The 14,770-nt window shown below is 62.1% G+C and overlaps 1 protein-coding gene across 2 annotated transcripts; it reads left to right on the top strand.

Moving 5' to 3' along the window:
• Positions 1 to 2,021: 2,021 nt before the first annotated feature.
• On the top strand, positions 2,022 to 10,456 carry IRAK1 (interleukin 1 receptor associated kinase 1). 2 transcript variants are annotated; one of them, XM_019437692.2, is made up of 14 exons: positions 2,022 to 2,197; positions 2,281 to 2,448; positions 2,570 to 2,701; positions 2,820 to 2,923; positions 3,129 to 3,317; positions 3,557 to 3,621; positions 3,814 to 3,928; positions 4,891 to 5,003; positions 5,489 to 5,696; positions 6,114 to 6,179; positions 7,663 to 7,899; positions 8,539 to 8,974; positions 9,380 to 9,523; positions 9,931 to 10,456. In XM_019437692.2, the coding sequence occupies exons 1-14, from the start codon at positions 2,062 to 2,064 to the stop codon at positions 9,990 to 9,992; spliced, it is 2,175 nt and encodes a 724-aa protein (XP_019293237.2). In that variant the 5' UTR covers positions 2,022 to 2,061; the 3' UTR covers positions 9,993 to 10,456. The 2 variants fall into 2 exon arrangements, with proteins under 2 accessions (XP_019293237.2, XP_053747956.1); XM_053891981.1 differs by lacking the exon at positions 7,663 to 7,899.
• The last annotated feature ends 4,314 nt before the right edge of the window (positions 10,457 to 14,770 follow it).

Here is a 14,770-nt window from a genome sequence, read left to right on the forward strand (position 1 = left end):
CTGCTCCTGCGTGTGACGGGGCGCCCTGGGGTGGCAGGCCGGGAAGGGCCCGGCGCGGGGGCGGCCCGCCGTGCCCCAGGTCCAGAGGCCAGCGGGCCGCAGGCCTTCTGCACGGAAGCACAACTTTCCCGCTCCTGGGGGCCGTGGCGGGGGCGCCTACTCTGTCCAGGTGCTTTGGTTAACACCCAGCCATCCCCCGGCTGCGGCTCCTCCTGCGCCTGCCGCCCGGGACCCTCCTGAGGCCTCTGCTGACCCGGCCCCCTGCCCACAGGGGGCGCTGTCATCACCGTGGGTGTGCAGACCTTTTGCAAAGCCCGCGTTCAGGAGCTGCGTGCCCTGCCGCAGCAGTTCTCAGCAGGCTGTTGCCGGGCTGGAGGGAACGACGCCTCAGAGCCCGGCTTCACATGCAAATGTGGACACAGCTGCTAAAAGGTGCACTCCCAAATATCCTGGCCTTGAATGTTAAAACAAAGGGTTGAAATGCGACCTGTGTATACTGAACATTTCTCGCGTGCCGGCCCGTCCTGGGAGCCGCTGTCCAGCAGTGAGCAAGGAGGAGCGCGTTGCTCTTCCCTTAGAGCTCAGTGTGTGCGTGCAGGAGGCTTTCCCGCACCAGAGTCGGTTGTCTTTGTAAAGGCTGTCCCATGAGAAGCCACTGGGGCTCAGGGTGTGGCTGGCAATGGCTGTGGCTTCTGGGAAGAGCCTCCCATCGGAGGCCCATGTCTGGAGAACGGCCTGGAGGGGAGCCCCACTACCGGTCGGGACTGGGGGCGGGGGGTCAGGGAAGGACACCTGTTGCCTTGCAAGCACGCATCCAACTGGAGAAACAAAAGAGGAAGGCACCGCTGCTGCTTGCTGGGGTCTTCCCCCATCTAGTGGGGGAGCCAAACAAGTGCAGAGGCTCCAAAAGGACGCCCCAGGGGCAGCAGGCAGCTCTGCCCAGAGGGAGCTAGGGGCCGAAGGTCCCCCAGGTAGGAGGGAGCAGCAGTGAGAGCAATGGGCCTGTGGGGAAGAAGCGGACTCCCGAGATGTTCAGGGAAAGGAGCGGAGGATAGTGGCTGCTGGAATGGAGGAGCGCCAGAGAACCCAAAGAAGTCCATGGCTGCAGAGCACTGTGGGAAGGGGCAAGAGACACTAACGTGGTGAAGACCTCAAGGAGGCTGGGAGCCGAGCTTGGTGCCGGGGAGAGGCTGGAGTCTGCGGTCCTCGCAGGGGGGAACGCCGAGTGAGCCAGAAGCATGGCCACCAGAGGGAGGAGGGACGGCGGAAGCTGAAGGCCTGTTTTTAAGAGGCGTAAACACGTTTTATGGGCTAGTGGGAAGAGGCCAGCAAAGAAGGAAGACTTGCAAACACCGCAAAGAGCTAACAGTTGCTGGAGCAGGTTCCTCAAGGAGCGGAAAAGATAGGATGCAGGGCAGAGGAGGTGGGCAACAATGCCCTGAGCTGGGTAGCCTGCCCTGCAAGCCTCCAGACGCTTCTCCCTGCGCCCGGCCTTCCGGCCAGCTGCCGGGACTCGGCGGGGGTCCTCTGTGTGGCCCGTATCTGACCTGGCCCTGCCTGGATCTCTGACGACTCTGCACTGCCTCCCACATGAAGCCAGAAGTTCCTGCGGGGACCTCCCGGTGACTCTCCCAAGGCCCGGCTGTAGCCCGGTCTGGCGTGTCCCGGGCCGTGCCTCGCCCTTTGTCCCACGGCTCGGAACCGCGCTCCTCCATCCCTCGGGGCCCCATTCAGGCGGCCCCTCCTCCGGGAAGCCCGCCCGGCCGCCTCACAGGGCGAAGGGGCGCGGCCTCCGCGGGGAGACACCACGCGCGGCGCCCCCGTCTGGCCGAGGGTCGCGGCGGCGGCGGCGGCGGCGGCGGCGGCGGCGGGCAAGATGGCGGCGGACCCGGACCCCGCCCCTTCCGCCCCGCCGGGCGCCGCACGAGGCCGGCTTAAAGGGGAAGTGAGTCAGTGTCCGCGGACCCGGCCGGCCAAGGCCCGCGCCCGCCGCGGCCCCGAGAGGCCCCAGGAGGCCCTGGCGCGGCGGCGGCGGCGGCGGCGGCGGCGGCGGCGGCGGCCATGGCCGGTGGGCCGGGCCCGGGGGACCCCGCGGCCCCCGGCGCCCAGCACTTCTTGTACGAGGTGCCGCCCTGGGTCATGTGCCGCTTCTACAAAGTGATGGACGCCCTGGAGCCCGCCGACTGGTGCCAGTTCGGTGGGTGGCGGCGGGCTGGGAGAGGCTGGGGCGGGAGGCGCGCGGGCCCCGGGCGCCCTGGCCTGACGCCTCCCGCCCCGCAGCCGCCCTGATCGTGCGCGACCAGACCGAGCTGCGGCTGTGCGAGCGCTCCGGGCAGCGCACGGCCAGTGTCCTGTGGCCCTGGATCAACCGCAACGCCCGCGTGGCCGACCTCGTGCGCATCCTCACGCACCTGCAGCTGCTCCGCGCGCGGGATATCATCACGGCCTGTGAGCGAGCGGCCCCGGGGACCCCGGGATCCCGGGCTGACCCAGGACCTCCCACGGGACTTCTCCCTCCTCCCCCTCCCCCGCCTGGGCCTAACCGCCCTTTTCTTCCCTGGCATCCCAGGGCACCCTCCCGCCCCCCTTCTGCCCCCCGGCACCAGCACCCCGAGGCCCAGCAGTCCCCCTGCACCCTCTGAGGCCGAGGCCCCCCGCCCCCGGAAGTTGCAGACGTCAGCCTCCACACTCCCCTCCCCAGGTAAGAGGGGCCCGGTGTGGGGCTTGATGGTCTTTTGGAAAGGTCCGTCTTGACCATGGCCACTGCCGTAGACCATGCCGCTGGTCTCTCCCTGCCTCTCACTGGTGTCTTTATGAAGTTTTTCCAGGCTCCCAAACCCATTCTGGGGCTGAGCTGGGTCCTGTCCCAAGCCCTGCTGCCCTCCAGCCACCACCACCATATCCAGACCCTTCCTCTACCAAGGTAGGTGGGGCCTGACGGCAGAGAAAGAGTCAAGACGAAGAGCAAAAAAGGTAGCCTTTGGTACACTTGTGAACCCCAGCCAGCCAGGAGGGCCGGCCAGGAGGCAGCTGGGGTAGCAAGAGCTTGTGAGTTTCAGGCGCAGGGGAGGGTTTGGGGCACAGAGGAAGACAGAGGACTTCACCTGATCCGGGGTATCTTCCCACAGCCTAACCCGGAGAGCCCAGTGTCCCTCCTGCAGGGGGCCCACCCCTCTCCATTCTGCTGGCCCCTCACTGAGATTTCCCAAGGCACCCACAACTTCTCAGAGGAGCTGAAGATCGGGGAGGGCGGCTTCGGGTGTGTGTACCGGGCTGTGATGAGGAACACGCTGTATGCTGTGAAGAGGCTGAAGGAGGTGGGTGCAGCACCCCCGCAAAGGCCCTGGCCGGTGGTCAGCAGACCCTCGCTTCTCTGGGCCTTCCCCGGGACACGCTGCCCCGTGTACCTCCTTCAGCCCTCTGATTCCCCCGGTTCAGGGTCCCCAGCCCCTCGGTTGTTCTGGGCCCGGGACAGGTGGCAGTGAGAGTGGCCGTCAAGCCTTGGCCGCAAGGGCTTCACGCTGCCTCCCGCCCTCGTTTTCCTTGGGGGCCGCAGGGGGCAGACCTGGAGTGGACCACAGTGAGGCAGAGCTTCCTGACCGAAGTGGAGCAGCTGTCTCGGTGAGCCTGGGGCGTCCCCTCCCGGGTGGCGGCAGAGGGAGAGCCGCGTCGGGGCCCCGTCGGCCTCCAGGACCGCGGGCCGCGGTGCCTGGCTCCCTCGAGCCCCCGGGGACTGCCCACCCCCACGACGGCCAGCTGGAGAGCGTGCTGGAGGCTGGAGGCCAGAGCCCTCAGGTCCCACTTTTGAAGCAGGTTCCGTCACCCAAACATCGTGGACTTTGCCGGCTACTGCGCCGAGAGCGGCTTCTACTGCCTCGTCTATGGCTTCCTGCCCAGTGGCTCCCTGGAAGACCGCCTCCACCTCCAGGTAGGCCTCCTTGGCCGCGCACGCCTCTCCGGCCCCACAGCGCTGTTGGCACCCGGGCGCTCGGGCTCCGTGAGTGGGTCCCACCAGCAGGCAGGTTTGGGTCCGGGCTTCGGCCCGAGGTGGGTTGCCACATTCCCCGGCACCCTTTCCCGGGGCCTCCCTCTGGCTGCTCCCGCGCGCTGGGAAGCCTGGGTCGTGATGCCCCTAAACAGGGGGTCACTGGGGCACCCGGGTGCCTCGGGTTAAGCGTCTGACTCTCGATTTCAGCTCAGGTCACGACCTCACGGTTCGTGGGTTTGAGCCCCGGAGGCGGGCTCCGCACTGACAACATGGAACCTGCTTGGGCTTCTCTCCCCCTCTCTCTGCCCCTCCTGTGCTCCTGCTCTCTAAGTAAATAAATAAATAAAGTTAAAGATAAAGAAATAAATAGTTAAGAATCAATCAATGAATCAAATCAAATCAAATCAAATCAAAGGAGGGTTATTGACTCAGTGGCCGGAGTCAAGCTTCTCCCTTTTGCAAGCAGAGTAGCTGAGGGGTCTTGTCAGGATTGCCCCCGGAGAAAGGGGGCGGCGGACCGCACCATCTGGACCCACGACTGAGCCCCCTCTCGTGACGTGCCCACAAGATCCAGGGGCTCACGGCGCTCGGGGACTTCAGCTCTGGAGATCAGCACGCTGTGCTGGGGGAGGTGGAGAAAACGCCTCCCTCCCCCGACATCCCGCTCACTCCAGGAGGAAGGGTGCACCCCAGCCATCCTCCCCTCCTGGGAAGAGCTTAGCCTTGACCTTCTTGTGAAGTAGCTCATGGACCTTTGGCTCGTGGTTTTCCAGAAGGGGAGACTGTGGCCCAGGCCGTGAAGTGACTTGTCTAGACCCCGCAGTGACAGGCGGAGGGAGGCTTGGGGTCCAGGAACGGGGGCCCTTCCAGCCTCTTCTGTGCCCCTCTGCTTCCTCTGCCAGGCCTGCCCCCCTCTCTCCTGGCCTCAGCGACTAAACATCCTCCTGGGCACGGCGCGGGCGATTCAGTTTCTACATCAGGACAGCCCCAGCCTCATCCACGGAGACATCAAGAGGTGAGGAGGGGACGCGGCCAGGCCCCTGCGGCCTCTGACGGCTGTCAGAGCGGAGTCTGCCGCAAGGGAATGATGCTCCCCAACCTTCTGCCGGCAGGGAGCAGTGGCGCTCGCTCTCCGAGTCCCAAGGAGCCCTGCTCTGGGTGTCCCCCATGAGAATAGGCCTGTCCTCTCCTGCCTGAGGCTGAGGTGAGGGACGGGCTGCAGCCCCGAGGCCCGGGCCATCGGAGCCGAGGGCCCCGGGTCACGGAGAGCCGGGCGCGGGACAGGTGTGGAAGCAGAGGCCGAGGACGGGCCCCACCGAGGAGCAGGGGCTGGCCCGCGTGAGGGAGCCCCCGGGCAGCGGGACCGCCGGCCGCCGCCAGCCACTTTCCGTGGGCGAGGCGCAAGCTGGCAGCCCGGAGTCCTCTTCCGTCGGCGCCAGGCAGGTGTTGGGGTGCGGAGCGGGCCGGGGCCGAGCTGACGCCGCCGCTTCCCTTCCCCAGCTCCAACGTCCTTCTGGATGACAGACTGATGCCCAAACTGGGAGACTTTGGCCTGGCGCGTCTCAGCCGCTTCGCAGCGGCCAGTCCCGGTCAGAGCAGCACCGTGGCCCGGACGCGGACCGTGCGTGGCACTCTGGCCTACCTGCCCGAGGAGTACGTCAAGACGGGGCGGCTGGCCGTGGACACCGACACCTTCAGCTTCGGCGTGGTGAGCCGCAGGCCCCTCTGCCGCCTTGGGGAGGCGACGGGGGGACGGGAGGCCGGGGCCCAGCGAAGGCACCGGGGCCTGGAGAGCTCCCCGTGGGGCCAGAGGCCGACCTGGCAGGAAGCTAACGGAGCTTCGGCTCCGGGGTCCCTCCCTCCCTGACACGGGCCCTCGCCTCCGCCCTGCACCTCACTCCCCGCGTGTGCTCCCGCCGGAGCTCCGGTCCCATAACGCGCGGCCCCGTCCTTGCCGGCAGCCGGTCCCCATCTGCGCATCCGAGGGCCAAGCCCCTGTCCGCCCGGATCTGTGCCTCAGCAGCCTCTTTGCACCGGTCCACCCCACGAGCCCCCCCACCCCCGCGTGTGGCCCTCCCTGCCATCCCAGAAGCCACCGCCACACTCTCCGTCCCGCCCTCTCCAGGTAGTGCTGGAGACCCTGGCTGGCCAGAGGGCCGTGAGGACGCATGGTACCAAGACCAAGTATCTGGTGAGCCTCCTGAGGTGGGGCAGCGAGGGAGGCAGAGGAGAGAGAGAGACAGAGAGGCGAGGAGACAGCAGGGAGAGAGGCAGAGAGGGAGGCAGGGAAGCGCTACTCCTGGTAACCAACAGGTGCAGCCCTGGAGGGTGGAATGATCTGGAATGCAGTGCCCCACAGAAGCCAGCCTCTGCTACTGCTGACTCATCTTTGAAAGCAGGCAGGGCTCCAAACAGCTTCCCTTGACCTTGCCGAGGAAAAACCTGTCTGTCTTCTGCAGATGCTATGGCCTCTCCAGCCCCTACCCGGGCTGTGGGCGGGGAAGGGGGTGGCCCAACAGGACAGTCCCAGAGCTCGGGGCCAAGAAGCTGTGGTGGGAAACAGAACCCAGGGCCCCAGGGGAGGCAGTGGTGGGAAATCGGGCCAGCTGCTTCCCGTTCGTCTCACCGTGGACTGAGACCTGGCTTCTAGTCCCAGCGTGACGGTCTTGGAGCAAATCCCTGCTCGTCACTGGGCCCGTTTCCCCACCTGCAAAGAGACTTTGTTGTTTGTCTGCTTGAGAGAGACAGAGACCGTGCAAGTAGGGGAGGGGCAGAGAAAGGGTGAGAGGGGATCCCAAGCAGTCTCCGCGCCGCCAGCACAGAGCCCGACGCGGGGCTCGAACCCCCCAAACCGTGCGATCGTGACCGGAGCCAAAACCGAGTCGGACGCTTACCCGCCTGAGCCCCCCAGGCGCCTCTCCCCTGCGAACAGACTTAATCCCCGCACCGTGCTCAGACACTTCCTGGGCCGCTCCATCAGTGTTGGTTCTGTACGTTTGACAACTGGTGTACCTCCTGCTGCCCCTGTTCCCGCCTCGGGGTTGCTTCTGTCCGTTCCCAAGTTTCACCGGGTCTGAGCCGGAACCGGGGAGCCGGACGGGAGCCGTGCTTCCCTCGCCGGCCTCATCCATGAGTACATCCCTCTGTCCTCCAGACTCAGCCAGCTCCCTGCTGCCTGCCCCAGGGCCTTTCTATGAGCCCTTCCTTCTGAAAGACCCCCCACCCCCACCCCAGGTGCTTCCTCCTGGTCCTTCCCAAGTCAGAACTCAAGATGATCTCCAGTCCTATTTGCGCCCCTGGGTACCTCTCTCTGGGCCACTCCCCTCCCTTCTTAGCTCTGACCTCTGGCGAGTTCGTGCCTTCAGATCCCAGCTCGAGTGCTACTTGCTCAGGCCCTCATCAGCAGCCCCACGGGCCTGTCCTTTGAAGTGTCCCATTGCTTTATGGGCTTGTTGGTATCTCTCCCACACCAGGAAGTCAGTTCTATGAAGGTGGACCCAGAGCGCTCCGTTTGTCACTGTGTCCCTAGGGTGTGTCCCGGCAGTGCTGGGCACACAGCGGGTGCTTAATAAGTCTGAACAAAGACCACAGGAGTCCGTGATGAGAGCCTGGGGAATGGGACTGAAGGCACGACCTCCCCCGCAGTGGCCACACTCATAGTATCTGTCCCACAGAAAGACCTGGTTGAAGAAGAGGCTGAGGAGGCCGGGGTGGCCCTGAAAAGCACCCGGACCACACTCCAAGCAGGTCTGGCCGCAGACGCCTGGGCTGCCCCAATTGCCGCCCAGATCTGTAAGAAGCATCTGGACCCCCGGCCCGGGCCGTGCCCCCCCGAGCTGGGCCTGGCGCTGGGCCAGCTGGCTTGCTGCTGTCTGCACCGGCGGGCCAAAAGGAGACCCCCCATGACCCAGGTAGCCCTGCACAGCGGCGTAGGGTGGGAAGCACTTGGGACTCTGCTGCCCGTGGGGGACAGCAGCGTGTCGGGAGCCCTGTGTTCCCGGTGCTGCTCCGCGGGGAGCCGGACGTGGCAGCTGCCGGACCTCTTTCTAGAGCCAGGGTCTTCACATGTGTTTCGCTTGCCCTTCAATTCCGCTTGGGGTGTCCGGAGCCCCGCCGAACCCCACCTGCCAGACACAAGCAAAGGGTTTTGCCGCGCCCCCTTCTGGGTACACTGTGCCACTGCATCTGCCTTTCCTCCCTGCCCCTCCCCTCTTTCCCTCTGCCCATTTGAGGGCAGGGGGGCAGTGAGGTTTGCTTTCTGGAAGAGAGGGAAAAGCCATTCTTGGTCCTTTATCTTAGGGGCCGTGACTTCTCGGCATTCCTTGCGACAGGGACAAAAGGGCAAAGGACAGATGCAGGGCGTGCCGGCTCACTGGTCCCCGCAGCCCCCCAGGAAGCCCGAGCCCCAGGACAGACCATGGGTGGCCCGGAGCAGGGCCCTCTTATGTGAGGGCCGTGACCGGTCCACGTGGCCAGTCCTGGCCTGCCTGCGGAGAGCCACGGAGACCCCACCCAGGCCACCCCCTGAGAGGGTCTCTCTGTCCTCACAGGTGTATGAGAGCCTGGAGAGGCTGCAGGCGGCCGTGGCGGGGCCAGCGCTGGAGCCCGAGGCTGCCGGCCACGGCCCCCCTTCCCCCCAGGAGAACTCCTACATCTCCACGGCCGGCAGCGCCCCGAGCGCTGCCGGCTCGCTGCGGCCCCTGGCGGTTCCCCCGGGAGCCCCAGCCCCGGCTCCAGACTGGCTCCAGAAGGGCCCCAACCAGCCCGTGGAGAGTGACGAGAGCGTGTCCGGCCTGTCTGCTGCCCTGCATTCCTGGCACCTGAGCCCGAGCTGCCCCCCAGGCCTGGCCTTGCCCGGCAGCCCCGGGCAAGGTGCCGCCGTGTGGGCCCCGGCTCCCCTCGGGAAGGCCGGCGGTACCGAAGGGGGTGCCACCCAAGCGTCGAGCTGGGGGAGCGGCCCAGGGCCCCGGCTGACAGCTATGGAAGGTAGCTGGGGACCAGTGCCCAAAAGAGAGACCAGGGGCCTCCTTTGCTGACGGTCCCCATACGCCCCAGCCCCAGCCCTTTGGCAGGAGAGAACTGGGGGCCTGCTCTTAATCACCCTGTGTCCTTAGCGAGCTCCAGACCCTGACCTCCAGGTGGGTGAGAAGAGGCCAGGAGCTCACTCCCTGAAAGCCGGGAACAAGGAGGGCTTTATGCAGGACGGGGTTCCGGGCCTGGCCAGGAGCTGGGGCAACGGCGCGGCCCCTTCCAGGCCCTCCTGTCAGAGACGGCACCGAGGACATGTGTCCCCAGGGGCAGGGAACTAAGCTGGGGCTGGCCAGGAGCGTCCCTGACGAGTTCCCGGGGACGGCGGCCCCTGCAGCTCAGAGGACACTCTCTCCACCCCAGGACCGCTCTTGGGTAGCTCTCTGTCATCACAGCCACCACAGATCGTCATCAACCCAGCCCGGCAGAAGATGGTGCAAAAGCTGGCCTTGTATGAGGACGGGGTCCTGGACAGCCTACAGCTGCTGTCGTCCAGCTCACTCCCAGGTATCCCTGGGACCGGCCCCCATGGGGCCAGGGGCTAGAGGCATGGGTGCGCCCTGTGGCCGGCCGGCCTCCAGGGCCGCTCGGGCTCGCCTCCTCACGCGGGCCCCGGACAGCAGAGCGTTTGTTCCCGTCGGCATGGACGCGGCGCCTGCTCCCGAGGGGGGTGGAGGGGGTGGGGGCAGCTCCGAGGCAGGCCACCCCTTGCGACCATGGCTGGAGACGGGCCTGCCCCCCACACCTCCCTCTGGAAGCCGTGTATTCGGGGCGAGGCCTCGTCCCAGCTCCCTCGCCTTCTCTGCCGAGAAGCCCAGAGGCCGAGGCGGGAGCACGGCCCGGCCCTCGAGCCAGGCCTTCTGGCGGCCGGAGCGCCTCCCGCACCTGCTGACTGCCCTTTCCTCCTTCTGCAGGCTTAGGCGTGGAGCGCCAAAACAGGCAGGGGCCGGAAGAGAGCGACGAATTTCAGAGTTGATGTGTTCACCTGGCGGATTCCCCGAACCTGGAAGTCAAAGTTCTCATAGTTGGAAGTTCTCGTGGCTCTCGGATCCTCAGCAGCCCGTGGGCGGTGGGGGGTGGGGGTGTCCTCCTCGCAGGCTCCAGGCGCGCGGGCACAGGCTGGGCTCAGAGCCGGCTGCTAGCCGTCGACAGACAGGACACCGCAAAGGCCTGCCTTCGTTCCGGCCTTTGGGGGACGGGCGAGCTGTTCTCATCGGAGGGGTGCAGGGGTGTGGGAGGAATGCGTGTCTGAAGGCTGCCGGCCTCGCAGGCCAGGGGAGAGATGTGAGGGTGGCTGCCGGGTGGAGCAGGGAGCTGGCTCCCCTAAGAACTGGGCAGGGCGGCCCTTAGCCCTTCCCTTGGGACTCGGCTGAAGCCCTGGGGGAAAGGGGCCACCGTGTGGGACAGAGCCAATGAGGCTGTGCCGCTCCCCCCCGCCCCCCCCCCGCCCTGGGCTCTTGTGATTCGGAAAAGTGAGGTGTGGCCGTCCTATGGTTCAGTTCGCTAGCTAGAACGAGAGTTCGGAGCCACCCCAGAGAGCCCAGAGGTGTCCCCTCACCGGGCTGGTGTCTGCAGGCTTCACCGGGGACCTGGGAGCCAGCCTAGCGTGATCGCCTGGCACTCCGGCCCACCCCCGGGGGCGCCTCCCGACGGGCGTCGCGCCAGCCCCGGCTCCGGAGGCCACAGGCTCAGCCTCCGGCCCGGGCGCCGATCGTGACGGAGGGGCCACGAACCCAAGGCTGGGCTAAGCCCGAGCCTTGCGTTACCCGGCCGGCGAGGAGCCCCAGGAAGGGGGGGCGTTGGAAGCGAGGCGGAGAGGGAGGAAGAAAACGGGACTCACGCTGTGAAAAGCAAGTCCGGTTTCGTGTAACTGAGTGTCTTCAAAAGTAGCACGGGCTCACAGTGATTCTTCACCGTTGGTGAAGTCCAAGCCGTCCCGGAGGAATAAAAGCTTACGTTTCCATCTCTGCCTGTGCTCGTGCAGTTTTTTTGCCCTGAAACCCTCGAGTTCTTCCAATGCTTTTCGTCTCGGGGTTCATAACTATTCAACCCAAAACGTTGGATGCACTCCCCTCCCCCCAAAAATCGTCTGGAGCCTCTGGTTTCCACTCCCATGCATTTGATGGGTTTTGATGCTACGGTCATTGGTATCGTCCTTTCAATTTTAATTGGTCATTGAGAGTTTCTGGAAATGCAGTTGGGTTTTTAAGAATGGCTTTGCATTTTGAGCCTCGCTCAGGCTCACTTATTGGCTCTAGTAGGTTTTTTAATGTATTTACTTATTTTGGTGCCAAAGCCAAGGAATGAACCAACCTCTAGTCGTTTTGGGGGGGCGGTAAATACCTTGCAGTAGTCTACTTACACAGTCAGTTCTTCTGGAAATACAGAGACTTACTGCTTCTTTTCCGATCTGTGTGCCTTTCTTCTTTCCTTGTTGCACCGGTTAGGGCCTCTAACCAAGTGTTGAATAGAAGTGGTGAAAATGGACGTCCTTGCCTTGTACTCAAACTTGGGTGCAAAATGTTGTCTTTCACCATTGCTGATATCCCTGGGGAGGTTTTGCATCTATGTTGATGAGGGAGGTTGACCTGCAGTTTTCTGGTAATGTGCACCTGGCTTTAGAAAGCGTTCCCTCTCCTCTTACGTTCTTTAAGGGCTCGTGTATGCTTGGTGTTACTTCGTTAAGTGACTGATGGGTTTGCTGATGAAGCCGTCTCCACGGGAGTTTTCTTTGTGGGAGGTTTTTAGTTATAATTTCAGTTCCTTTAGGGGCACCTGGCCGGCCCAGTTGGTAGCATGTGTGACTCTCGATCTCAGGGTTGTAAGTTCGGACCCCATGTTGGGGTATAGAGGTTACTTTTAAATCTTTAGGGGCACTTGGGTGGCTCAATCGGTTAAGCATCTGACTCTGGATTTCGGCTCAGGTCATGATCTCACTGTTTGTGGGTCTGAGTCCCACGCTGGGCTCCATGCTGACAGCACGGGGCCTGCTTGGGATTCTCTCTCTCCTTCTCCCTCTGCCCCTCTCCCCGCTTATGCTCTCTCTATATAGAAAGAAGAAAAAGGCATGGAGCCTGACGTGGGGCTCGATCTCACCACCCTGGGATCGTGACCCAAGCTGAAATCAGATGCTCAACCGACTGAGCCACCCAGGTGCCCCAATCTTTTCCAGCTTCTTACAGTATAACCTCAGGTCATTCATTTTAAACCTTTCCTGGGGCACCTGGCTGGCTCAGTCAGTGGAGTGTGTGACTCTTGATCTCAGGGTCATGAGTTTAAGCCCCATGTTGGGCACAGAGCCTACTTGTAGGAAACAATTAAAACTTTCCTTGTCTACCTAAGCATTTTTTTTTAATTTTTTTTTTCAACGCTTTTTATTTATTTTGGGACAGAGAGAGACAGAGCATGAACGGGGGAGGGGCAGAGAGAGAGGGAGACACAGAATCGGAAACAGGCTCCAGGCTCCGAGCCATCAGCCCAGAGCCTGACGCGGGGCTCGAACTCACGGACCGCGAGATCGTGACCTGGCTGAAGTCGGAGGCTTAACCGACTGCGCCACCCAGGCGCCCCTACCTAAGCATTTAAAGCTATAAATTCCCTTTAAGAACATCGTTAGCTGTATTCTATGCCCTTAGATATGTTCTATTTTCATTATCATTGAGTTAATAGTGTTTTTTTTCATTTTTTTTAAGGTTTATTATTTTTTGAGAGACAGAGCATGAGCAGGGGAGGGGCAGAGAGCGAGGGAGACACAGAATCAGAAGCAGGCTCCAGGCTCCGTGCTGTCAGCACAGAGACCGATGCGGGGCTCGAACTCATGGACCGCGAGATCATGACCTGAGCCGAGATTGGACGCTAAACCAACTTGGCCACCCAGGCGCCCCTGTTTTTTTGTTTTAATTAAGTAGGCTCCATGCCCAACATGGGGCTTGAACTCACGACCCTGAGATCAACAGTCACGTGCTCTAGCCGACTGAGCCAGCCAGACGCCTTGTTATGCATTTTTAATTACATTGTAGGACAGAGAATTTACAATGTCTAATTTCATTTCTTTTAAAACGATTGAGACTCGTTGTATGGTTTAGCAGATGGTTTAGCTCGGCGAACATTCCGCGTGTATCTGAAAAGAGTGGATATTCCGCAGTTGGTGGCGCGAACTACAAGTGTCGTTCGGCTCGAGGTGATTGGTAATGTTGCGTATGTCCTCGGTAGCCGAGCGGATCTTCTCTCCACCGGCTGTCTCTGGCCGACTGAAAGAAAAGTATCACAGTCTCAAAATGCACTTGTGGATTTGTCTTTCTCCTTTCGGTTCTGTCAGATTTTACGGCATCTGATTTGAAGCTCTCTTTGGGTGCGTACGCCTTTGGGACTACCATATGTTCTTGATAAGTTGACCCTTTGACGACCAGGAAACGGCCGTCTTTTTCCCTGGTAATGTTGCTCCTTTCGACGTCTGCTCTGTTCGGTGTAGCCACTCCAACTTCCTTATGCTTACTTTATTTCTTGGTGTGACTTTTTCAGTTGTGTTCTTTTAACCTGTCTGTGTCTTCCTTTCAAGTGCACCTGTAGACGGCCTGTGGCTTGGTCTCGCTTTTGTCACCACTCTCATAATCTCTGCCTTTGAATTGCTCTGTTTAGCGGCGCCTGCGTGGCTCAGTCAGTCGAGCGTCTGACTCTTGATCTCAGCTCGGGCCGTGGTCTCACAGTTTGTGAGTTCAATGCCCCAGGTCAGGCTCTGTCCACGCAGAGCCTGTTTGTGATTCTCTCTCTGCCCCTCCCCCACTTGGGCTCTCTCTCCCCTCTGTCTCTTTCTCTCTCTCTCTCTCTCTCTCTCAAAATAAATAAAGAAACTGGGAAAAAACAAGAGTCAGACACTCAACTAAGTGAGCCACTCAGGTGCCCGATCCATTAACACTGTAATGGTTGTGTTTTCTATTCAGAGGTTTCCGGTCTTCTGTCTTTTCTCCACTATTGGCTCGTTAGCTGTAATGGCGGAGACCACGAGTCCTACTCAGGACACCCCTTCCCGCACCGTGATCTGAGAAGTGCCTCGAGGCAGAAGTCCGGCCGCTCATACGAGTCACGGCATCGGGTCTCCTCGTGATCACGGTCCGGCACAGCCTGTCGTCTGCGCGATTTTGCCTAGTTTTCTAGCTGTTTACTACCAGAGGGCTATTCTAGTGGTTGTTATCCCAGCATGGCAGAATCACAAGTTTCTCGTCTGTTCTGAGGAATTCTTCACTCCTGACGTCACCCCATCTTTCTCCTGCGTCCTCAGATAGGTCCCAGTAGCATCCACTCTTGAAGAACTTCGAGGCAACACCCCTCTCCAGTCACAACGCCAACTCTTCGCTCCTCTTTACGGCCAAACTTCTCCAGACACTTGTCTGTTTCCTTACTTCTTCCTGTTGCCCCTCCAACAGGAGAGCTTCTAACCAGGCTTCTAACCTGGCTCCTACCCCACCACCCTGCCAAAGTGGCGTGTCGAGGCCACCAGGGATCGGGTTGGCTAGTCCCTTTCTGACTTCATCCTCTGGGCCCCTCGGACTGCTCTCCTCTCGTGACCTCTGCCACACTGCCCTGTCCCCTCTACAAGGTGGGAGTCCCTGGGGGGGGGGGCGGGGCCCCCTTCGCTACCTCTGCTCACTCCTGTGCTGACCTCGCTCATTCTCGTGGCCCTAAACACCGTCTGTGGATTGATTGTTCCCAAACGACATCTCCAACGATGAAGTCTCCGCTGAGCCTTTCACCCGC

This window comes from Panthera pardus, unplaced genomic scaffold, assembly GCF_024362965.1.
Source record: "Panthera pardus isolate Hobbes unplaced genomic scaffold, ASM2436296v1 HiC_scaffold_27, whole genome shotgun sequence".
NCBI lineage: Eukaryota > Metazoa > Chordata > Mammalia > Carnivora > Felidae > Panthera > Panthera pardus.

Bases quoted from the DNA above. Each gene is read 5' to 3' on its own strand.
- IRAK1 (XM_019437692.2), top strand. From the start codon at position 2,062: ATGGCCGGTGGGCCGGGCCCGGGGGACCCCGCGGCCCCCGGCGCCCAG. The intron at 3,318-3,556 runs GTGGGTGCAGCA...TGGGGGCCGCAG, and splicing joins CTGTGAAGAGGCTGAAGGAG to GGGGCAGACCTGGAGTGGAC. The intron at 5,697-6,113 runs GTGAGCCGCAGG...CGCCCTCTCCAG, and splicing joins ACACCTTCAGCTTCGGCGTG to GTAGTGCTGGAGACCCTGGC.